Source organism: Varanus komodoensis, unplaced genomic scaffold (genome assembly GCF_004798865.1).
Source record: "Varanus komodoensis strain SLA01 unplaced genomic scaffold, ASM479886v1 scaffold6_2, whole genome shotgun sequence".
Classification (NCBI taxonomy): Eukaryota; Metazoa; Chordata; class Lepidosauria; order Squamata; family Varanidae; genus Varanus; species Varanus komodoensis.
The window spans coordinates 8,563,073-8,588,730 of NW_025336346.1; the positions used below are offsets into that span (position 1 = coordinate 8,563,073).

Sequence of the window (25,658 nt, forward strand, 5' to 3'; positions counted from 1 at the left end):
TCAAAAGGGGGTGCTCTGGTTTAATGGCTTATCTAACCAGGATATTAAGCAAGGATATGAGTCCTATTTGTTCCCAGGTTAATAAACTAGATCAAATATTTTAAATCAGTGCTAATGTTCTGAATTAATTAACTAAATTGATTAGTTTAGCTTAAATATTATATTTATTCAGCTAGAATCAGCATGTAGTAACAGGTGTTATAGCCTGAGCATACCCAAGGAGACATACCCACAGTTCTTAGAGAAGTGACTGCTTTACAAAAGGATTGAGTTTTCCCTTTCTGCTTTTTACATGAAAATAACCCTTCAATACTATTCAAGTTATGAAAAGACCATTGTGACCTCTGATAATATGCTAATTTTAAAACATGACTGTACTGTATAGTTATTGGATCAAAGTAACAGATTTTTTTAATGTTACATGATTAATATATGGTAGCTTTAAATTTAAAAAAAATCAAGGATACTCCTTATTGAAAGTCTATTACCAAAGCCAAGTAAAAATACTGTGTGATAGTTTATTCTTTTGCTGAAATGACATATAAAAGTTTATTATGTACAGTTACTAATTTTACAAAGCATAGTTCAAAACTAAACCCTATGTTGTCAGTCTCTTCCATTAGAAGGATTTATTGCATAGGTTGTTCATGTCTCTATTTTAAAGCAAGTTTTGAAATGCAGTGCTCATTAAACAGATAAACAGCTGTGCCATGAAACCTGATGCTGAATATTTGCACTGTTATATATATAATAGGGATAAGTATAATAGGATAATGATTCAGTTAAAGATCTGCAATCTTGAATTTAAGACATGGAACTTCCATTCCAGATGAACAGATTGGGCTACTTGTTCTGGTCTACATAAGTTCATTTAACATTTTATCTCAATGTTCAAATTTAACCATGACAAGATACACATTTTGGTTCTTGATTTAGCAGAGAACCACACTGCAGAATTTGGATAAGTGCAAAATCCAAAGGCTACGTGCATTCTAAACTCCATATCAATTAGTCTGAAAGGTGCAGAACAATCCTCCCTGAAACAAAATGTTCCACAGTGAATCTGCAAGACCCTTTCCTTTGTTTCCCCTCTGCCCATGTATGACCATGTCTGCCCATGTCCCTCTGTTCTCTGTTTCTTGGAGACTTGGACTAGTCCCATTAAAAAGCATGCCCACATCCTTGGGCAAACTGAGTGCGATGCTTGAGCGCTCCCTTTTGAATACAAGACCTCCTACCCTTATGATATCACAATCTGCTTTAGAGTATTCAAGTTTAAAAGGGTTTTCTATGGGCATGACAGTGAGTGCTGTTCTAGAAACACATGTTCCAACCCTCCTTTTGAGTATACAGATTTAGTTGACCAGTTCTTATGATCTTGGACAGTAAGCTTTAAAAAAACTGATGGAGATCATGTCATGGTGGCCTCAACAATCTAATTCAGTCTTATGTTCCGACTTCTTTCTAATTGTCTTGTGGTGGTCTTTTAGTATCAGTGCCTAACAGTGGTGTTGTTTTTCCAGACACTGGAAATTGCATTAGCTTATGCAAATTATGCAAATTGACCTAGGGTACTTGCACTGAAAAAGTTTCAGTAGGCACTGCCACTAGAAAGTGACTTCTCATATTTTCTGAATATAAATAAACAACAGAACTTTTAAAAAGTATCCATTATTGTCTTTATCCCTCCTCATTCGCATGATTATTTGACCTGAAGTATTGGAAAGGAAAAATTAAATCCCATTCAGTGTGATTTAAATGTTATATTGTGTAGCCCTTTTTATTGGAATCCTTGTAAAAAATATCATGTACTTCCTCCTCATACATTAATTAAAAGAAAGAAGTCAAGATACTGAAACCTTAATAGACTAATACAGTCTTCAACAACCTGCTACCCTCCAGATATGTTGGGCTATGACACTGAGCAACGTTCAGCCAGCATGGCTGGTTGGCAGCTGACAATTCTTGCCCAACAGATCTGGAGGGGGATGCTGCAAGTAGCAGACAAATACATCTGGGGGACACCAGTTGTGGAAGACCACACTAATTAATTAAAGAAACCCAAAGAACTGTACATGATATGCTAACAACTAGTCACTCATGTCAGTATTCCACTCTCTTCCATGATGATTGCTGAGGCATCTTCAGTTTTACTATATCTACTCATTAGTTACCTTGAGCCATATTTCAATGACATGTATGTATTCCCTCACACATGTAATATCAATTACAACTTCAAACCTGCAAAGCTTGCCTAATGACTTATTTGCAGTTGGCATATAGTCATTGCTAATAATGAAGTTGTTGTTGTTGTTGTTGTTGTTGTTGTTGTTATTATTATTATTATTATAGCATTTCTATGCTGCCCCTTGCCGAAACCTCGGGGCGGCTTACAACATGATAAAATACATTGAAATACAATAGTACATAATAAATTACCATTAAATATAAAAATACAAAGAGATTGTGTGTGTGTGTAAAAATAAAGCACTGGAAATTCTTCTGTTTTGTAAAATGTTTTGCTACAATTCATTGTGTCCTGCTTCATTTAGTTGAATAAAGAACTATATTTAGTACATAACTTTTAATTAGGCACATTTTACAGGGAAGGCATGTCTGACAACTCAATATGCTTCCCAGTAGGCATTCACTGTTTGCTTGAGAGGCACAGCAGTAGTTTTTAAAATAAATATAAGATTATATTGAGACACAGTACATCATTTGCTTATTTACATATCCTTTCCCTTGGCACTATTGCTACTCCCCTAAACAGGATCTGTATTTCAAAGAAGTTGCCAGTTTTTGATTATTTTTTGCATATAGATGTATGTAAGAAATGATTTGTTGCAGTGTTTTTATGAGGTGTGTATTTGTATATCAGAAATGGACTTGAATGAACCATATGGGGCTTGCATTGGCTTTATGCCATCCATTATTAAAGCTTCAAATTTAACCACAACTTTTGCTTAGGCGTCTGGAGTTAAGCTAGAAGTTTTGGCCAAGATACAGGCAGTGATGAAAAACACATGAGTAGTAACAAGTTTTTTTTGACATCATTCTTCAGTACTCAAGATAGACTAATCCACAGAAGCAGTTTATTCAAGTATCACTCAGAGTGCCAGGGGGAGCAGGAACTTTAAAGTGATTTCTACCTTGTTCTTATTTACTGTTAATTTTACAGGCTTAAATCTGAGTTCTGTATAGTAAGGAACTGGAAATAAATTTCTCAGGTGGAATACTGTATTTAGGAGCACTTTACAAACTTGCAAGGTATGTTTTTTTAAACTTTTCATCAACATATCATTGTTGTAATTTAGAACATGCTTTTATCAGTAATAACCTAACTAGCTAATGTTCAGTGTTTTAAATTAAATATTAGACGACTATGCATTGTAGTTAAAATGTTTTTAGAGTGTGAACAAGAAAGAAAAAACAAACTGTACCCTCTGAACTGGTATGTCCTAGAATATTTATACTTTAGTATGAAAGAAAAGGAATGATCCAATAGTACAATTCTATGCATGTCTATTCAGAGATATCCTATTAAATTCAATGTTTTTCCTTCAGGTAAGTGCATACAGAATTGCAGACTTACTGATATTTTTAAATTGCCAAGTTTCCAGGAATTCACAACTCAAACAAATTTGAATCCTACCACAAAGCAAAACAATATTTGAAAACAGAAAACAAAACAAAACAATTTACTGCCTGACAAAATGTCATGGAAGCAGTACAGAGTGTATCATCTTTGATGTTTTGAACAGATGAAGTTAATTAATTCCTTCAAAGGGGAAAAAAGTCTCTGCATTTAAACCAATGTTTGAACTTGTAGTGCTATGCAATTAGCATTTTTAGAGTTCTATTCACCTTTGTGCCTTGGAAGCTAATGATTTTATCTGTTATTCTGTATGATTTTTAAAAATACAACACTGTAGAAGTTTTTAAGGGATACAGTATTAATGCTCAGTAGATGCTGAACTACTTACAAATTCACTGGTTGGGGTTCCTATTTCCTTCTATAGAGTCAGTTTTTGTGCAGGGCAATGATTTGAGGTTACTAGCAAACACAAGGTTTCCCCATGCCTCTCCACAAGGAAGCCAGCATTTCCTTGTTGGCAGAGTGCTTTGGTGACCACATTGTGTGCACCCAGCTTCAGACTGGTGGTAAACTTGCCTCTTTACCTTTTAAATCCCCTGTGTGAAAATCCTTTATTCTCTATTATTAAAATAGATACTATGTATGGCCAAATTCTGGTTCTGTCCAATGGTTCTCCAACAGGAACAGAATAAAACTTCTGTTTATTGATGGGCTTTTCATCTAATGAAGGGCTCTACTAGGGGAACAGAGGATCATTTTTGCTCACTTTTCCTTCACTCAGCAGCTCTTGTGCCATCTTTCCCATTGTTCTAGAAGATTGCCCCAACCTTCTGGAATAGGTTGCTGATGGGGATGGGGGGGGAGGCAGAAGGGGAATCAGTGAAAGTTGCCCCCTCCTCTGTAGAGCAGCTGGATTAAACCCTCTGTAATTAGCATTTTGTCAGTAGGCAAGTATGGTGATATTACATATAATCCTAATGACTGGTAATCAGTTATGTTAATTTAGGTGAAATACTTCATACTGCTTTTTAAAATTTTCACCTGAAATAGTGCAGCATAGCACATGGTTTGTTTATAAGTTAATTATAAGTTCTGCAGCTCATTAAATACATGTTTTCTGACATGCAACTTTAAAATATAACTTATAATGAATTGTGTTGCCTTTTGTACTAAATATTAATATGGAGAAATTGCCTGTGCTGTGACCCTGTTGGAACTTGGTAGAATACCTTGCAATATCTCAGTTTTAAAAAAATCTAGTTTACAGGATGATAAACTTGGCACGACTTGACATAACCCCAGCTAAACAATAAGACTACTGGGTGGAATGCAATGTTACATGAGTGGACTCATGCAATACAGTAATGTAGAGTAATGCATGTTGAGATCAAAAAATTCCAACTTCAAATATACAGCACAGGGATCTAAGCCAGCAGTGACTGAGCAAGAAAGGGATCTTGGGGTAGTGGTGACAGCTTGATAAAAATGTTAGCCCACTGCTCAGCTGAAGAAGGCAAACTCCATACTAGGCACAATTAGGCACAGAATGTGAAACAGAACTGACAAAATCTTACTTCCCTTATACAAATATTTGGTGCAACTCCACGTGGAATACTGTGACCAGTATTCTGATCACCTTACCTGAAAAAGGACATTACTGAGTTGGAAAAAGTAGAGAAGGGCAACACAAGCACTCAGGGGGCTGGAGCAGCTCCCCTATGAAGAGCATCTACAACAGCTGGGACAGCTTAGAAAAATGGTAAGGGGAGACATGAGAGACTTGTTTAAAAGTTTGTGTGGTGTGGAGAAAGTGGAGAGGGAAACTATTTTTTTTCCTCTCTCCCATAACACTTGAACCCAGGGTCATCCCATGAAGCTCACCAGTGAGAAGTTTAGGACAGTTACAAGGTAATACTTCTTCACATAGCATTTTGTTAAACTATGGAATTTGCTGCCATGGGAAGTGGTGATGGCTGCCAGTCTTGATGGCTTTAAAAGGGGATTGGGCAGATTTATGAAAGAGGAGTCTATCGGTGGCTACTAGCCTTGCTGGTTATGTGCCAACTCCACTATTAGAGCTGGTGTGTCTCTATACACCAGTTGCTGAGGAGATTCAGCTGGAGGAGGTCTTGCACTCATCTGAGTTGAGGGATCCTGTGGATTTGCCATGATGTGTATAGAGTGCAGGACTAGATGGACTTTGGGTCTGATCCAGCATAGCTTTTCTTATGTTCTTAGGAGCTCCTTTTCCACTTCTTCCTCTGTAGTCCCTGTATATGCCCCAGCCACTCTCCAATGGGTCTCCCTGTCCTCTGGACCAGATACAGGAGGTACATGCAAGGAAGAAGAGGGGAATATGAAGGGTACCATTGGATACTGCTAGATGTCTTGTAAAAATTACTCATGTATGTTTAAAGAGAAAAAGTATGCTTAAAAGACCTTCTCCTGAACTCAGTGGGACATTCTTTTAAGCAGACATGCATAGGGTTTTACTGTCAGACAACATCTCACATTTTCCATGCATTCCATTTGATTTGCCTTTCTAAATGCTCTATTGTGGGGTTTTTTTTGGTTTGCACATGTAAAACTGTTGCTTGACAGTGGTTTCTGAGATACTATAAATATACACCTGAAAATATATGTGACTGCAACAAGTAAACACTTTCCACTGATTCACACATCATGCTCATCAAGCAGTATATTTTAAATGTCCTTGTGAAGTGTACACACAGTGGCAAATTTGGGTTTGCATTACGAAATTGCTCTAAGGCAAATGGAACGATATAATTGCTTAAGGAGAAAACCAGGCAATAACAACGGTGGCCAGAGGCATTTTCCAGCAAGGAAAAACGAACACCATCTCTTTCGGATACAGATAAAAGCCCCCTATTCATGTTCCAAATGTGAAGGAGGAGCCATGTAATAGAAGGAAAATGTTATTGACGTGACCCAGTGGATGGCATAGAGGGAAATCTGCACGTGTAGGCTTTCCCCTTGCAGATGCCTATGTGGAGCTCAGGCTGGACAAAGCACTGCGACCTTGTTGCTCCTTTAGTGTGTGCCCCCCCCCCCCTTCAAGCACACCATGTATGTGTGGGAATATCTATCTTGCATATCTACTGTGTCTTTGTATACTGTACTCTATAAACCCACTGAAATTAATGCTGGCCAGCCTTAACCAATATAGTGCCTTTTGGATGATTCCTATCATTCCTGAATATGGCTATGTTGGCTGGTGCTGACAGGAGTTGGAGTCCAAAGCATACAGTATTAGGCAAGACTGCTGTAGGCTAGAGGTTAAATATTCTGTAGCCTCAAGTCAAAACATAAGTCTAAGAACATTTTCAAAGGAGGTCACTAATACTGACAGCAGAAGCTGTTCATTCAGCTGTTTGCCCTTCTTACCTGTTCAACTGTAAAAGAGACAGTAAAGAGGAAATGCTCCAGGCCAAAATGTTTGTTTTATATATTCTCACATTTGTCCTATTCTGCCAAATATATATAATTCCACAGAAATAAATAACAGTTCCTTCACGGTAAGAAGTGAAATGATGGATTAAAAAAAGTGTTGAGCTTACTTAACATAGTTGTATCTAAGCAACTGAACTATGGTCCTGAAAACTTAGTAACACATGCGTCAGTCCTAAAAGTGACTCAGTATTCTTTGTTGTGTTGCCTAACTATGGACATGAATCAACAGGATACACATTTCCATGAATGAGTTAATTCTAAACACAACCAAATGCAGTAATGCGGGAGAGTGGTGTACACTCTTGCCAGAGGGGCAAGCCTGATGCAGTGCAGGAGGCCTGAATCGCCCTTTCAGTTTTTACTGAACTGGTTTAGCAGACGCTTTGCACACCTTCAGTGCTATACTCCATCTCAAGCAACAACGTACTCCGGCTGCTGTCTGGTTAACAGTTACAGGGTGCTGCTGAGGTGCTGAACAACTATCTGGATCCAGCAGCAGAGCTCTGTTTCCAATATTACTTTTAAAGTGCATGTACATGCTTTAAGATATGTACATATAGAATACATGAAAGATATCTATAGTGTATCAAGGAATGTGGTCTTGAGTTTTGCCAATTGCAGCTCATCCCATATCTGAAACAGCTATGTTTGCCTCTCTAAAACACAGGTGTATACTCATGAACTTCCAAAGATTCAGAGACCAATTTAATTTTCCTGACTTTTAAGCTAATCTTATTTGAAATTTTAAATAATTCTGTATTAGAACTACACTAGCTATCAAGAGGTATAGAATTCAAGATACAATCTCTGCCACCTTGAAATGTCACACCTACTATCTTATTTCTCACTGTGTTCCTCCAAATCCCAATATCTTAACCATGGCTCACTTTAGATTTATGCATTATATATTATATTTTATCATGTTGTAAGCCGCCCCGAGGTTTCGGCAAGGGGCGGCATAGAAATGTTATTATAATAATAATAATAATAATAATAATAATAATAATAATAATAATAATAATTCTCTTTATGGGCTGGAAAACCCTATTTCATAACTTATCTTTACAGTTCTGTATTGAGCATCCAATTCCCGGTACAGTACAGCCAGTTAAGAAAAATGTTAAGAACTTCTTACGCAAAGAATGATTGATTTAACATAAGAAGACAGCACAGAAATAAAAAATGGTTGAATGTTTGGTAAAGTAGTACTGCTTTTCACTTAGAGCTCTGTCTATTCTTTACTAGCACTACACAAAAAGAGGAGGAGCAGAAAACCCACAAGCACTTCCTTTAGCTTTGGCTACTTCTGGTTTCACCTTGAAACAGTGCTACTATATCCTCCTTCTGACACCCTGTGGACTAAACTGCATAGTTTGATAGGGTAGAGGGAATGCTGGAAGGATGACCATGCTTTAAGCAGGGACTGGTGTAAATTACCTTTCAAACAGTATGCTGCAGTTTGAAAGATAATTCGGCTACTGTGGCCCTGACAGGTAGAGAAAAGCAACTATAAGCCTCCCTAACCCACCCCAGCCCAGTTCACTGAGCCCAAGTTCCTCTCCCTGCTTTCACAACTTCAGCTTTCCAAGCCCAAGATCTTATTTATGGTATAGACATGCTGCATTGTAACGGTCACACTCTCCATAGCAATAAAGTGTCTAGAAAGAAAATATACAAGTAAACAAATAGTAATCATCCAAAGAAAGCAGATTTCCATAAATGAGCAAATACTGGTGTGTGTGGCATTTATATGTAGCAGCTTCCCTAATTTTAACTAGCATGGTAAAATAAAGTTGGTGAATGTATTTTTCATTCTGCATTCACTGTTGTATTTTGCTCTAGGAGTGTGCACTCTGAAGACATGAGAAAATACATGCTGCTGCTTCTCTTTGGTTTGTGCTCTGCCAAGCCTTTCATAAGCCCTTCATACTTCAAGTTCAAGAACATAATGCTGATGGATATGGAAGACCTGGATAACGAAGATGATGATGACAAGGATGACGATGATGACAGGGATGATGACAATTCACTTTTTCCAAATGGGAAACCCTTAATTCCCTTTGACTTATTTCCAGTATGTCCCTTTGGATGTCAGTGCTACTCAAGGGTTGTGCACTGTTCTGATTTGGGTAAGGTTAAGAATCTGTATGTTGTTTTCAACTGAACTATGCTTGTTTGAATACACATACCCCCCTCACACTCACATAGTTCTATACATATGCAACAGACTTTTGTGCAATAGCACTATTTTGAGACAGCTCTTTTTTACTGATTGCCTTTAAAGTTTAGAGATGAATTTGCACAAGAACAGAAGCTTGAAGGGACTATTCCATCAGCTGCCAGCACCAAGGTATTAAGGTTCTTTGGACACCACAAAAATAAATACAAGTCATGGGAAATAACTGCTTTACTATCTTTTATGTCTGCCTCTGTTCCAGCCAACACTGTCAACCCTGCCAATCTAGCATCAAGCCATTTCTCAAAAAGAGTGTAATCAAACAATGCTAAGCAGTCTTTCTAACATACTTTAGGTTTACCAGGTATTGACTTATGATGCTGAAAACCCTGCTGAACACCTTAATAAATTGTAAACTGATTCCAGTTCTCCAACTTCTGTGACCAATCCCCATCCTACCACTAATATCACTAGAAAACAAGTCAGGATCATTGGTAGCCTGCAGGGCTCGCACATGATTTTATTGATAGTTGCAATTCACCAAGCTCATAGGAATAGCTGTGACTAGTCATCCAGAACTCAAGCAAACAAAAGTGGCATCCCCACTCTAGAATGTCCTGAGTTCTCCATCTCCTTCCATTTACAAAACCTTCCCAAGCACCAAGATGATGCAACAACAGGTGAATCCTAAGCTCCTTCACAGGTGGCCATGAAAGGCAATTATTCTCCTGGGACAGGAAAGGACCCTTATCAGAATGACACTTTTTCTACATGAACTAAAATATTTAGTTTGAGGTGGGGGGGAATTCTTGATGTATCTTACAGATGAACACAGGGCTGAGGCATGCAAGCACTTAGGGATGTTTTTCTGTACCTCTATAGAAACTGCACATTTATTGTGCAGTTTACATTCACATGCTACAGTCCATTTTATCCATTTTGCCCCCCCCCCCGCAAAAAAAACCAACCAGTCAACCAGGTGGTTAGTTTTATCCTAAACAGAGAGAAACCACTTTTGAACTGAGGTTAAGTACTACAAAAGATAGCTATGGACACGTCACATCACATCACTATTCAGAGGAAAAATGAAGGCAGTCATCTTTTTATATTGCTTTTGACTTCAACTCATATACATATGCATACATGTTTAGAACATTCTTGAGGTTTATTGTTGTATGAAGCAGTTATATAAAACTGTCCTCATATATTTTGCATAGAATTAATTCTGTTTTAGTAGGAACCCTGGATGGTATTTTACGTGTTCAAAACAATTCACAAATCTTCCTGTGTTCCTCAAAAAGCCATGCTGGATATTGGAAAATTCTCTAGAGCAACATGAGTTGCCAGTGAAGGAAGAAGTGATTATGGAACCCTGGTGTACATCTGGAAGTACTTGGGGTTGCAGAAAAAGTTTTCCTCCCCGCACACAGGCTGCATGAAGTCTTAGACACACATACACTTACTGTATAATTAGTCTAATTTGATGCACTCTATAAAAATCTGATATATATAGGAAACCAACCTATATAATTCATCTGGTGAGGCAACATTTATATTTATTGACTACTTGGAGGTTTTAGTGCCCTTCCATTTGTAGATGTATATTTAAGTTTCTTTTTTATTCCTAATATATAGGTTTGACCTCAATACCAAAGAATATTCCATTTGATACACGTATGATAGATCTTCAAAACAATAAAATAAAAGAGGTCAAGGAAAATGATCTCAGAGGACTCACATCACTGTATGTAAGTTTACTTTCTAAGGTTCTAATATTCCTCTCAATCATAGACCATGGCAACCTATCATATTTCAGGTCAATGTATTTGTAATAACATAAAAGACATGCAAAGAAAGTCACAAAGAGAAGTAAAAGTGATGTTAAAATCCATTATTATTTGATCTGAAACACAAATAACATTTTTCTATATACAGTGCTGCTCAATATATTTTAATTATTTCATCAATCTATAAAAAGAACAGATTTCTTTACACCACCACCTAAATATCTTATTTGTGTATAATATGTTTTCAAGAAGTATTTTGCAATCTAATTATGTTAACTAAATTTACTCAGGATAAACAGGAGAGCCAGTGCGGTTGGGTGGTTAACTTGTTGGACTGGGGAGATCCAGATTCTAGTCCCCACTCAGCCATGAAGCTCATTGGGTTCTCATTGGGAAGCTCACTGGGCCAGTCACTCACACTTAGCTATCACACAGGGTTGTTGCTGTGAAAGTAAAATGGAGTTATGTAAGCTACTTGGGTTCCTCACAAGAGGAAGGAAGACAGGATATACATGTGGTGGTGGTGGTGAACAAATTAATTCCATCTCTTGGAAGACTCCACAAAATACATTTGTCAAAGTACAGCTAACTAAAAAATAGTGCATGTATGTTTTCATATAAGGTTTCTAGTGGCTTGGATGCCAGACGAATGGGTAGTCAGTAGAATCCTGAACCAAAACTAGGGTATTGGCCTCATTAAAAAAGCATTTTCTTTATGCTACTATTTAAATTAGAAATCAAATGATTACAAATTTCAAGGACCAACAAACATTTGGCATTATTATTTAAAAATCTGTTTGCTGAGCAAGTATTTATGAGATAATAGAGAAACGTTATGCATATCTTGAGTTAGTCAGGGAAAAAATGGTCAGCTTGGCTATCTTGAAAGATAAGGGCATAAATCCTATGAACGTTTTGACAGAAAAAGTCCCACAACTCTCAGAATTCCCCTGCCATGCTAGTCAGAGAATGCTAGGAACTGTAAGATTGCTGTTCTGTCTAAACTTGCATCACATTGTGCCCTAAGGATCTACATGTCCTCACATATGATTATTAGAAAATTCCTATTCCTTGTCTTTGTGGGAGAATAGTTTAAATGTCTTGCAATGCATACGGGTTGCATTGTATGAAATGAAATGTAGCCACGCAATTTAAAAAATATATATACTAGTTGCACCCTAAGTGGAAGGCTTAAAAGTAATTCACATTTTCTAACTTCATCTTTTCATATTTCGTCTAGGCACTTGCTTTGAACAACAACAGAATAACCAAGATCCACCCCAAAGCTTTTCGATCAACAAACAAGTTGCGGCGCCTCTACTTGTCACATAACCATTTAACACAAATCCCAGAAAATCTGCCAAAAAGTTTAGCTGAACTAAGAATTCATGATAATAAGGTTAAAAAGATACACAAAGAAGCATTTAAAGGAATGAAAGCTTTACATGTTTTAGGTAAGTGTGCTGTTCACATTAGGCTGCTGTATAAAAATCAGGGGGAAAGTACACCTGATAATTATTCCAGCTATTAGCAGTATGATGGAAATGGGAAAGTAAATAAATCCTAGATGAAAGCAGGGGTCAAAACAGTTATGCTTGGAAGGCAGCAGGCAGAACCTCCTAAATAAGGAGCTGTCTGCATACTTGGCCAAATGGAGCTAATGACACGATAATAGGTATGTGATTAAGGATGCTGGAATAGATTATTAGTACTAGACCATGAGCAACAGTTATACTCTCGTTGTTCAAAACAATTGTTTCAGGATCAATATATTGAAACAGAAATATATAGCAATGGTGAATACCAGTTACTTATTACTCTGTATTAGGCTGAATGCTGAATTTGGAAGACCATAGAAAATATGCTTACAGATAACAAGTCAATATATAAATATAGTGAGCTTTAAAAATAGATTTTTTACAGTATTTATCTGTGTAAATTTTGTTGAAGCATTCCCGGGTTAGAATTCAACTGCAGATTTTGGTATGCATCCTTCATAACAATGTCTGCTGGAAGCTACAAAACTGTTGCTGCTCTGGTAGGCAAGTAACTGTAGTTCTGACAGAATGCATAGTTTGAATTTAAGTGGTCTATAAATCAGTACATTGGTTACTCGCCACATACATTTTCTAAATGGTAAGGAAGCCTATCATCCAGCACAAAAGTAGACAAGCGAACAATCCTATAACTTCGTAGGAACCACTCTGTCCAGTTAATATTTCTAAGAAGCATTCCAAAATCTTTGTACAGTTCACCATTATTATTTAAAAAAAATAAAATAAAGTTGTGCCATTATAATTATGGTTTACCCTTCTAAAAGGGGTTGAAATTTTTACCAGCAGGTAAGGAGCTGATAGACTGATCATTACCAAAAGAGTGTGTTGGATTGCTCCAGGCTAGGAACTGACACACAAATACATTCTAGACTGAAGCCTCAGCATTTTGTAGAAACGAAATACTACAGTTTGTACTGCTGAAACCAAACACTACAGTAGTTAAGCAATCTTTCTCAAGCAAATAAGAAGGTTGTGTTTTACAATAAATTGTTCTGCAAATGTCTAGTTGACAGTACCATCTACTACTGCAATATAGTTTTGAGACCTGCTTTCTACACATGGCTGAAAAATATAATCTTTATGATGTTAGCCCCCAGGTATTTTTTAAAAAATAAAATCTATAACAAGCCCAGAATTACTGTGGTTTGTTATAAACCATGGGGTTTTATGCAACAATGTCAATGTAAATTCATCAGCACTACTGGACGAATCTTTCAGATTGTCTTTCAGTTTGCTTTCACAACCAGTTGCACAAACCCACAATGGGTACAATGGGTTTTCATTAATTCAAAGAATAGTAGGGTTGGAAGGCAAAGGCCAAGAAAGTGATTGGGTCCAACCCCCTGCTGGTGCAGGATGCCAAGTCACACCATCCCACTCAGACTGCCTGCCCAGTTTCGCCTTGAATTTCTCTAGTGTGGGACAGTTCATGCCCTCTCTAGGCAACTGGTTCCACTGTCATATTGCCAGTGTCATATTAGACACTGTGTAATGTGCAGCTAGTTGCACAAGAGGTCACAAGTGTGATGCAAGCCAACTGAATATGTTTGCACAAACATAACTTCAGTTGGATTTGCCCTTGAGCAGCCATCTTCTCCCTTTAGGAGGAAATATTAATAACAGTAATACTATTAGTACATTAGGTAAGCACTCCTATTATTCAGTTCCTTAGCTTTTGTTATTTAAAATAGTGTCTTATGTAGGAGGAAATACAAGTAGAATATAACAGAAGATTCTATATGACAAAGGGGATGGTACTAATCCAACCCACTGCATGGCCTGGCTTCCTTACGAATCAATTTGAGGGATAGTTGAAATGCAGTTCTGTAAAAAAAAAAAAAGCACACTATACCTGATCTGAAGGACCATATTTTTAGAACTGAACTATGGCTTTGAAAACAGGTTGTGCTTTTGAGGTCCTGGCTTAAATTTAATATGGATGAAGTAATTCAAAATATAGGAAGAGCTCTGCTAAGTAAAACACAAAGGCCTATCTAGTCATGCATCCTGTGATCCATAGTGTCTAACTACAGGCAGTCCCTGGCTTACAAATGAGTTCAATTCCTGAGAAAATGGAAATTTGTCAAAGTCGGATCATGTGTAGTAGGCCCACTACATATGCAGGGGTGGCACACAGCACCTCCATGAAAATGTTAAAACTGCAAATAACTCTAGGCCCCCACCTCCTCCTGAACTCACCAGGGCCTACTCTCTGAAACAAGGAAATACCTGAGAGATTTCCCTCTATGGATGGGTGAAGCAGGAAGGAATACTTTGGATGCGTCCCTCTCTCCCCTTTTGCTTTCCCTCTCTCTATGATGATGCTTTGGAGGCCCTCTCTCTCCCCTTTTGCTTCCTCTCTCTCTATGGTGATGACAATTCTCTGCAGTACTTTTTTAAAAAATTAATAGGCCTTGTGGCAATTCATTCATAAGTATGAATGTGGCAATTCATTCATAAGTATGGGTTATTCTTAACTTGGACGTTCGTAACTTGGGAATTCCCTGCAGTTGACTATGGGAAGCTCAAAGCAGTACTAGAGGGTAACAGCTGTCTCCCACTGTTATTCCCAGTATTATTTAAAGTCTTGCTGCCTACAAGCTTTACAACCTAAAGGCCACAATGTTATAAATAAATAACATATCATATTGAGAAGAAAACTCAATTGAATGTGGTAGGATATAGCAATCATGACTAGTAGCCATAGATAGCATTATTGTCCATGAGTTTATCTAATCTCTAATATCTAAGGTTGGTGGCCATAATCACATGTTGCAGAAATATATTATTTAAATTTTAGTAAATTCATTGTTTTTTGTAAAATTGAAGTTTTTTGAAAGAATTGCATGCAACTAGGAGTGGCATTCTCTGACAGAAGCTTTGTTATATTTCATCATTTTACTTTTCCTTGAAAAATGCATGAATCCAAGAACTTTTGCCACATGGCACATATTAACCTCAAATCTAGTAATGTTGGGGGCCAACTTTATCTGCAGATCATACAGAAGCTATTTTCCCCTATCTACTGATATGTAGACCAAAGTTGATAATTCTGAAAACTGCACATATTTAACCTCTTTCCTTTATTAATCCTGCACAACTTTAAGCATGGGGAAAAATGCAATCCTAGCAGCCACAACTGTTATAAAGTGTTTTCTTTTGGCAGAGATGAGTGCAAATCCCCTTGATAATGAAGGGATAGAACCTGGAGCTTTTGAAGGCGTGACAGTCTATCATATCAGAATTGCAGAAGCTAAATTAACCTCTATTCCTAAAGGTATGTTGCCTTTTTAAATAAAGTACATTTAATATTTTCCTATGTAATTTGCTTTTCAGCTTTGAGACTGACATTAACCTGATTAAATCAAAAATAATTTGTATGCATTTACTTAACACATCAAAGACACCTCTTTTTCTGCAACATTAACACATTGTTATCAAGACTCGCAAAACTGTTAGCACATCAATATTCACCCATGGAAGGACAAAGATACATGTACGACTGGGAAAACAGTATGAGAAAGAAAACTGTTGTAAAATGATGGAACCTCTGCTCATAGGTGGGTTGTTTGACAGATGACAGAGACAAACATTTGGTGTTAGAATCCAAACCTGTGGATACTGCATTATGAGAGTTGGAGACAAGAATAATGTCAGAGAATAAGCAGTTGGAACTGTTGGCTCCTGTGTTTATCTAAAACTGTTGAACACTGACATGCTCCTATAGGTAGGTCCATATTTTAGACCCTTCTTTCTTGTAGAACAGCCATATTAAAGGGGCAGCCCAGTCTACTTTTGAGATGTGTACTCCAAAAAACACCCAATAAACCTATTGTGCCTATTATGCTAGTAGAGGTATAACAAGGGAAGTAGATGGCACAGTGGTATAAGCCACTGGGCTTGTTGACTGAAAGGTCAGCAGTTCGAATCCACGTGAGCAGTTCAAATTCACGTGAGCACCTGTTGCTTTGTCCCAGCTCCTGCCAACTAGCCGTTCAAAAGCATGCAAATACAAGTAGATAAATAGGTACCGCTTCAGTGGGAAGGCAACAGCATTTGGTGTGCTTTGGCATTTAGTCATAAGGCCACATGACCACAGAAACTGTCTGTGGACAAATGCTGGCTCCCTCGGCTAAAAAACAGAGATGAGCCCTGCCCCCTAGAGTCAGATATGACTGGATGTAATGTCATGGGGAAAGCTTTACCTTTACCTTTACAGGTATAACACCCAGTGCTATTTTCTAGGAAGGTGTCATCAATAATCTAAGGTCATTGGCAAAAGAATCTTTCCAAGATCAGGAAAGAGAGGAAGTATCAAAGCTTCTGGTTACTCTTGTTCTCTGGGCACGGAAAAAACCTCAATTCCTGCTTTCTGAGAAGTATGCTATATTAGACTGAAAAGTATAATTTGTTCAGACTATAATTATACCTTTATTTAATTTTTAAGTTTTTAATTTTACGGATGATTTTGTGAACAAACCAAGTTATTCATATTCACTTTTATGCTCCTAAAATAGCCTTCTTCAACCATATGCCCTCTAGATATTTGGGAGTACAACACCCTGTATTCCTGACAATTGGGTGTGGTTTTGGGGACTGATGGGAGCTGAAATCCAAAATATGAAAAACTGTGAAGTATCATGTTCAAGGTGTTGGTGATGACCTATAAAGCCCTAAACGGCTTGGGTCCTGGTTACCTGAAGGAGAGCTTACATCCATATATGCCTGGCCGCCCCCTGAGATCAGCGGGAGAGGCCCTTCTCCGGGAACCCTCCGTGAAAGAAATTAGGAGGGTGGGTACTCGGAGGAGGGCTTTCTCTGCAGTGGCGCCTAAGTTATGGAATGCACTCCCCAGAGAGGTCCGTCTGGCGCCGTTGTTATTTGTTTTTCGACGCCAGGCGAAGACCTTTTTATTTAAGCGGCATTTTAACTGTTTGATCTTATTTGGCCAGGGCGGCTTATTTTATATTGTATTTTTGGATTTTTAATGTTTATATTTATTGTAATTTATATTATAATTACTTTTATTTATTGTTGTAAGCCGCCCCGAGGCTTCGGCGAATGGGGCAGCATAAAAATGTTTTAATAAATAAATAAATAAATAATGTTGGGGAAGCCTGTCCTAAAGTAATAAAGCAACCTTAGAGCTGTAATGTATTGCTTATTTGTCCCCAAATGCCCATTTTCTCTCAGAACAACCCCATTTTTTCCTGGTTTCAAAGTTTCCAGATTTTTTTGATCACTACCTACACTAGGAAAAAAAGGCAGCAGAACTGTAGTGTTAAGGAGAAAATATTGCTCTTTTGATATTTTCATACTAGCATTGCCAGAACTAATAGCACTGGATATTTAATATTTTCCTAAGCCACAGTGAAACCAGAAGCATGCTTGAGGTTACGGTACAGCACAGAAAACAGATACATGCATTTCATAAACAGCAAGCTTTCAAAACACAGAAGTGCTCATTGACCTACATCTCTTTAATTTCAAAGTAAACCAGAAAAACAACCATTTTTGGATATTCACAAAGCCTAGGAACCAACAGTTCTGAAGTACTGGTGATTCTATAAATTTAACTTGGAAAGTTATTCAGCAGATCAGCATGAAAAGAGCACAACAAGATACTGTTATGCTTATAATTTTCCATAGGCTATGCTTTCATAACATTCTTAACAATCACAAAATTGTAACTGCTACATCCTCCGGAAAAATCTCACATGTGGTAATGATTAGCACATTTTTAGTAGAGAAAAAATGAACTTGCCTACCAGCTGCTAAGAAAGTACACACAACATTTTGCAGGTTTCAGGAAGTACCCACCATAACCTGAAAACCTGACTATAGAAAATGAAGGTATAGAACTATGGTATGGCTTGGTACAAGGAGCTTCCTACTTTCCTACAGAACATCACAGATGTAGTCAAGCCTATCTACTGACATTGGATGTTTTGACTGAAGTGGATTCTGAGGATGTGGCGTTGCCATGGTGCAACATACCATCTGCATAACAGCCCTATAATTTAGTACATTCCTGGGGAGACTGGGCATCTCCATCATAACTATGACTGCCTTGGCTGGCAGCACAGTTAGAGCTGCGTATGTACCATTACCTCATCTTATCCCAACACACCTAATAATATCTTAGCTCTTGAAAATATTTGAGTCTAACTTAATCACTTTCATCTTTCTGTTCTTAATAGGGCTGCCCTCCAGCCTACTGGAGCTTCACCTAGATGACAACAAAATTTCCTCAGTAGAGCTTGAAGACTTTATTCGATATAAAAATCTTCAAAGGTGAATCATAAATATGGGAAATTCCACAGATGTGATGATAACAGACACAGATTAGGATTTTCTCCATATTATAAAATAACAGATGCAATTCAGTGAAGATGTCTGTAAGTCCCCAACCTCAAAGGACTATGGGAGACCTATGCAGAGTGGAAGAAGCAGTGGAGATTATCTCTGCCTTCCTGTCTCCTCCCATTCTGCATTTTTGCTGGATGCTCTTTTTGGCCATCTAACTGGGATGGTTTGGAGCAGAAGAGAAGGATGCAGCAGCAGCTGCAGGTTACTTTGTATCATGGCCACTCCAGTATCCTCCCCTCCCTGCCTCCAAACTAGCCCCTTTAATGCCTCCAAAGAGCAGCCAATACGGTTATTTCCACGTTAGCTGTGAGGGACACGGATGGGGATCAGTGCTCCAATTCCCAGCTCTAGAGCTATCTCCAACCTTGGAGCTTTCAATCTGAAACAACCTACAAAAGGGAGTCAAAAGAATAAATATATAGAGGAAGTGGTAGTGTGCAATTTAAACATTTTTGTTTGAAAAAATCCTAGTCCATGTATCAATAAATTGTGCAATGAAACTGAATGGCAAGATACCTAAGCAGATAAAATGCAATGCGCCTGCACACAAAACATAGTTATAACTGTGGAATTCACTACCACAAGATGTAGTGATGGCCACCAACTGGAACAGCTGTAAAAAGGTTTTCAACAAATTTATGGAGGAGAAAGAGATCAGCAACTATTAGTCATGATGGACGGATGTCATGAAGCAGAAACGGCCTGGTGAGTTCCCACCATCTAGCTCCTTTCCTCCCAAGAACTGTCCCCAGAAGGGCTTCTGAGGAGCATCTTGCCCAGAGGGGATAGAGAGCCATCAAGTAGGTCTGAATACAAAAGAAACAAAACAAGAGAAGACAGAAAAGAGAAACAGGCAAACCCAGAAAGACAATGGATGCAGTGCATACATAAGTTCATTTGATGTATTCCCATCCATTTAGGTAACTAAAGCATCACCATCAAGTTTTGCAACCCTCCTCCTCACTCTCAATGCATTTTCCCTGTGTTTCCTGTCTTTTTAGATTATGAACCTGAGGGCAGGGCCTCTCTGATTGCTGATACTTGTAAGGGACTCTGGGAATCTTTTGACTGAAGAGCAGGATAAAAATGCTTTGAATAAACATATTACCTCCGGTAACAGAGGCGTATACCTCTGGATGCCAATTGCTGGGTAATAATGACAAGAGAGTACTGTTACCCTCACATCCTGCTTATGGGCTTACCATGAGCATCTGTATGAGCAGAATGATGAACTAGGTAGGCCTTGGGTCTGATCCAGCATGTCTCTTCCTAGGGTCTTAATATAAAAACTCAGCAATGTGCTCAGTTTTACTTCTGGATTATCCCTAGAGCTATTATTACTTTTATTTGTTAGACCAATGTGAGAAGAGAATTAGTGTACATCCTGAGCAGATGATGTGGGTTCACTAGTCATCTGTAAAATGTTTTTTTTTTTTTTTTTGCGACCGTATTAGATGGAGAATCATTGCCTTGAAAAAAAACTGATGATCTTCTTGACCATGACACAAGAGATGTCACTGAAAAGCTGCTGTGGTTCAGAAGACTGAAAACTTGGGTTAGATTGAGGAGGGGGAAATATAGTCTATTTTTCATAAGAAAAAGACTTAACAATCCCATTAAAAGAAGTAATTTTCATCATTTAACAGACCTCCCATTTATGAGCTTTGGATAGCTGTGGGGGTGTGCATTAACTTATGATGTAGAATACCTCATGAGATTGTCAACACTCTTGCTTGCTCTACCTAAAAAGTTTAACCTGTATTCCATACTTTCACTGCATCCAATTCTGATGGAAGAGATGAAAAGCCACCTTATAGAAACTGGAATACATTTCTAATGTCACTTCTATAATTACATTTATGGCAGATGCACCAATTACAATCCTAGCAAGACAACACTGCCGAATGAGAGCAAACACTAAACTGACAGAGCCACAATATGAGAACGGGCATTAATGATTTACCATCCCCTCAAGCAACAGTCCTGCAGCATATCTGAGTGATATAATACAGACAGTGACAGCAGGCAACCTTTATGGACGGGGATCCCAGAGGCAATGTGCTTCTGTGATGAGCTCCAATGTTGTGATGGAAAGGTCTTTTCAATGTAACCAGGAGGAGGAAGATAGGTCAATGAAATGCAAGTACATTTCATTGTACTGGGTTGCATGAAAGTAGCAGTTAATGTAATAATTTCTGTTAATACTACTAATCTTGGAAGGCTTGTAGTACAGTGTATGAGAGTAGCTAAATTTACTTGTTGCTGATACTGTGGAGGCAGTAGATACCATAAAGTAATTGTTTGCCTAGCAGAAGTTTTCTTTTCCATGTTGTAAGCATTTTATAATCAATGAGCCATTCTGATACATAACATACTGTTATGAATGTATTTATGTGATACTCAGCAATTTTGGTGCACAAAGTTTCAGGAAAATTACTCTGTTTTGTTTCTTGCATAGGAGAAAATATAATTTAAATCTTCTGATAGCCATACTGAAAAATAACCATCCTATACAAATGTGTTATTCACTTCAGCTCTTAGAATGTTTGTAATGGAACCTTATTTCCACTAAATTTCATGCTTATATTACCAAAGCGTAATGCTACTGGCACAAATCACCCCCTATAGCTATCACAGGAAAAAAGATAAATGGCATTAAAGGAGTGCCTCTACTAGAAAGGTCCATGTGGTAGATAGTGGGGTGCGGAAAAAGTAATGCAATGGATAAATATTTTATAGGCTCTTCAATAGTTTTTTGACGGTCTGGAAGATTTAGAAAGGGAAATGCTGCAAATTTCCTAGTCCAACAATGTTGACAAGGGCCATTTTACAACAATGTGGTGCTAAGGGCTTTATTGTTTCCAGGTGATACCATAAACATTGCCACACCTATTTATGTTTCTTAACTTATCTCTAGGTTGGGGCTGGGAAACAACAGAATCAAAGATATAGAAAATGGAACCTTTGCTAATATACCAAATATGCGAGAAATACATCTAGAAAAGAACAAACTGAAAAAAGTGCCTTCTGGTCTTCCAGATCTAAAGTATCTGCAGGTAATCGAATTTAGCAGACTTTTAAACCTTGCCTTCTCTTGTGCTGCTTATGCAAAACATTGCTATTGCATATACAATACACTTATTCTTATAACATACATCTAACATTTTACAGTACACAGACAATACATTCTAAAGCCAAAGACATAGATACGCACAAAGTGGATAAACTGCAAGTGTACAGGGATGACCAGAACAATGAAACAGATTAAGAGCAGAATCCTATCCATGTTTAGACAGTTAAAAAGTCTAGAATTCCCAGAATATTCCAGCGAGCCATTCTGTGACATGCTGGGAGTTATAGGCTCTTTTTCTGTTCAAACATGCACAGGATTACACCTTAAGGTTACTTTCAGGTATAATGAAGTCTGACTGCCTATGTATGAAACAGTTGAAGAATATGATGAATATTTACATACCCCTTTACCCTTCCCTAAGTCACACAGGGATTTCTGTCCACCCCTCCTCTATTTCAGAACTAATGATGATCAGTTATATGCCTGTGCTGATGTACTTTTTACTATTGCATATCTTTACTCTGGACTGCAACTCAACTACATTCCACTGATGTTTCAGAATGTTCCTAGGTTTAATTCTAAATCAAATGTTCAGTGAACACTTTCTGTAGCATTTTCAAGGGATGGGCAAGTCCACAGCTTAAATCTGGATCCAGCCCTTTAGATTTTTTAAATCCTTTTGTTGTACCCTCAGAAAAATAGCTAAGAAATGAAAAAAGAAACAAACGAAAATGAAACTATTTTTCTGTGCATCTATGAATATGCTTATTCTTCAGTTCTAGATGCAATGACTGGTTTTGAACAATTGGGGAAGAAAAATAAGCCACTATGATTTATTTTCGTGTCCATACATGCCAGCTATGCACTGCCTACCTTCACCAGGTATAGCTTGTTCTGTTGCCAAAACCAAGCAAGGGTGGGGTGTGAGTTTAAAACCACCCTGGGTCAATGGATCGCAGGATGCGTTATATTCTGCTCTTGCCACCTACCTGTCTTAAGTGTGGACAACAAGCTGTGCCCAGAGAGGGTATTTATGATAATTAGACATTATGTCTTGATGTGTGATCCTGCCCAATATCTAAGATCTCAGTCTGTGCTCATTTACCTGGGAGTAAACATTAACAAACATACTAGGTCTTCCTTTGCAAGACTACACTCCCCATCTATCTAATTTCAATAGCTGCGTTATTCTTTAAATGTTGTGTATATGGATTCTTCAAAGGTTTTTTTTCCTTTTTCCCTTTACAGGTTGTTTTCCTTCATTCTAATAGTATTTCAAAAGTGGGAGTAAATGACTTTTGTCCAGCAGGAGGAAAGCTGAAAAAGACATTATACAGTGGAATTAGCTTATTCAATAATCCTGTGAAATACTGGGATATCCAACCAGGAACATTTCGCTGTATATTAAATAGAAACAGTGTGCAAATTGCAAATTATGGAAAATAAGATTGCACACCTAAAATGTTACAACCAGATTTATAGTACTTGAAATCTGTTGAAAATGTACAGATTATACAGTCCAATTGCTTTACAAATACCTACAATACAATAATTTCAGTTTGTAAATTAGTAACATAACAAACCACAAAATTCCTTTGATATGTTCTTTTAAATGTACAACTCATATATATTAATCAAACATTTGAATAAAAGGCTTCCTGAAAACTTAACTGGAAACTATCATTTCCAAGCTACGTATGTTAACTTTGCATTTCTTTCTTACCAGAAAATAATGCAAAGATTTAAAAGATTTTTTCTGTTGAAACTAATTATTTGTGTATTGTATAAGTACAAATACTATATAAGTATTTATCAGATGTTAAGTGGAAGTTTATGAACTTTTAAGTTAACAAAAGTAAATTAAACTGGCTAAGAAGAAACTTTTAAAAGTACTGTAATATTAATCTGAAGGTCTAATATGTCAATACAGACTAGTTAATATTTAAATAATTGTAGTTACCTGAAAGCCAGGATTAAGCCATACACTTAATAGCCTCAAAATTTTTAGTATTTATTCATGTAGTTTCCCCTTAAAATTATACACTCCTTTGGAAAAAGAAGTATATGTACACCAAATATTAACCACATATAATTCCAATAGGGTTTTTTGCAAGGGGGGGGTTCTCTGCAGAGCCAGTACAAATATACCATATACTGTAAAATAATTGTTACTCCAACTGACAGGTTGGGACACAATGCAAGACCTTCCATCACAGGGACCTCACATTCTATTTCAAGGGGGAATATTCTACACATCTACAGGGATTCTTAATGTGTGCTACTTTCCCCTGCTCACAGAGGAAAAAGAAGAAGCCCCTGTATGAACCAAGCAGTGTGTGTGTCTTGAAGCCACTGGATTGTGGCCATTGCATGCTGAACTTGTATATGTATTTTATATTACTGCCTGAGGACTGTAACCTGCATATAGTACAAATTGTATTTCATCATGGTTGAATACCTATAACAGTACTGTATAAAAGTGGCTACCTTAATTACCTATTTAGTGTATGTGTTATTCATGTTATTCATGTTAACAATAACTTCACCTTTATCATTACATCAAGTTCTGCATGAAACCAATTTTAATTTTGTGGCTGCAGGAACTGCCAAAACTATGCAAAAAATCATTTTCTCTTTCAAATGGTTACAGCCCGTAATGGAGCTGCATATTTTTGCAAAATCCTAGTCGAATACAATTCAAGGGTGAGCTGCACTAATTTCCACTTTTTGTATGATAAAACCATAATTATCTATTTAATGTCCTACCAGCTGAAAAGGTGCTTGTCTGTACTTGTAAAGACCATGCACCCATCCACTGAAAGACCACACCAAGGTACTTAAAGGAGGAACTTGCACCAGTTTATGCCCATCAAGTGACCAATTAAGAGTCTTCTTAGATTTACCAAATACAATTATTTTTGTTTTTTGATAACTAATAAAAGAAGCTCATTCCTAAAATATATTCAGAAGACCAACTGGGTGTAAGACATTAGGATTATGTCATCCGCATGTAGGATGACACTTTCAACCACCCATCACCTCTCAAGAACTTTACTACACCATTTTAAAAACTGAAGAGAAGTGGGATAAGTAAGCACCCTTGCCTGTTCCTTTTGTAACTGGTATGGAGTTAGATAAGTATTGTCCATCTTATTTGCATGGATGTTGAAGAATATGGATGCTGTACATTTTAGGAGCTGTAGGTCAATGCCCATAGATTGTAAACTGCTCTATAAATGTTTGTGAGGAATAGAATCGAAAAGTAGCTTTCAGATCAATAAAACCTGCATTGTTGTTGTTGTTAGTCGTGAAGTCATGTCCAACCCATCGCGACCCCATGGACAACATTCCTCCAGGCCTTCCTGTCCTCCACAATCCCCCCGAGTCCACTTAAGCTCACACCAACTGCTTCAGTGACTCCATCTAGCCACCTCATCCTCTGCCATACCCTTCTTCTTTTGCCATCTATTGTTCCCAGCATTAGGCTCTTCTCCAGGGAGCCCTTCCTTCTCATTAGGTGGCCAAAGTATTTGAGTTTCATCTTCAGTATCTGGCCTTCTAAAGAGCAGTCAGGGTTGATCTCTTCTAGGTTTGATCACCTTGCACTCCAAGGGACTCGCAGGAGCCT

The 25,658-nt window shown here is 37.7% G+C and overlaps 2 protein-coding genes across 2 annotated transcripts in view; one reads left to right on the plus strand and one right to left on the minus strand.

The window, feature by feature from the left end:
* Positions 1-25,658, minus strand: part of LOC123034300 (centromere protein P) — a 213,830-nt gene that overhangs the window by 88,892 nt on the left and 99,280 nt on the right. The window lies entirely within an intron of this gene.
* On the plus strand, positions 3,095-24,529 carry ASPN (asporin). The gene is made up of 8 exons (XM_044451547.1): positions 3,095-3,270; positions 8,912-9,198; positions 10,881-10,993; positions 12,273-12,486; positions 15,755-15,865; positions 18,789-18,882; positions 21,875-22,013; positions 23,279-24,529. The coding sequence occupies exons 2-8, from the start codon at positions 8,931-8,933 to the stop codon at positions 23,474-23,476; spliced, it is 1,137 nt and encodes a 378-aa protein (XP_044307482.1). The 5' UTR covers positions 3,095-3,270; positions 8,912-8,930; the 3' UTR covers positions 23,477-24,529.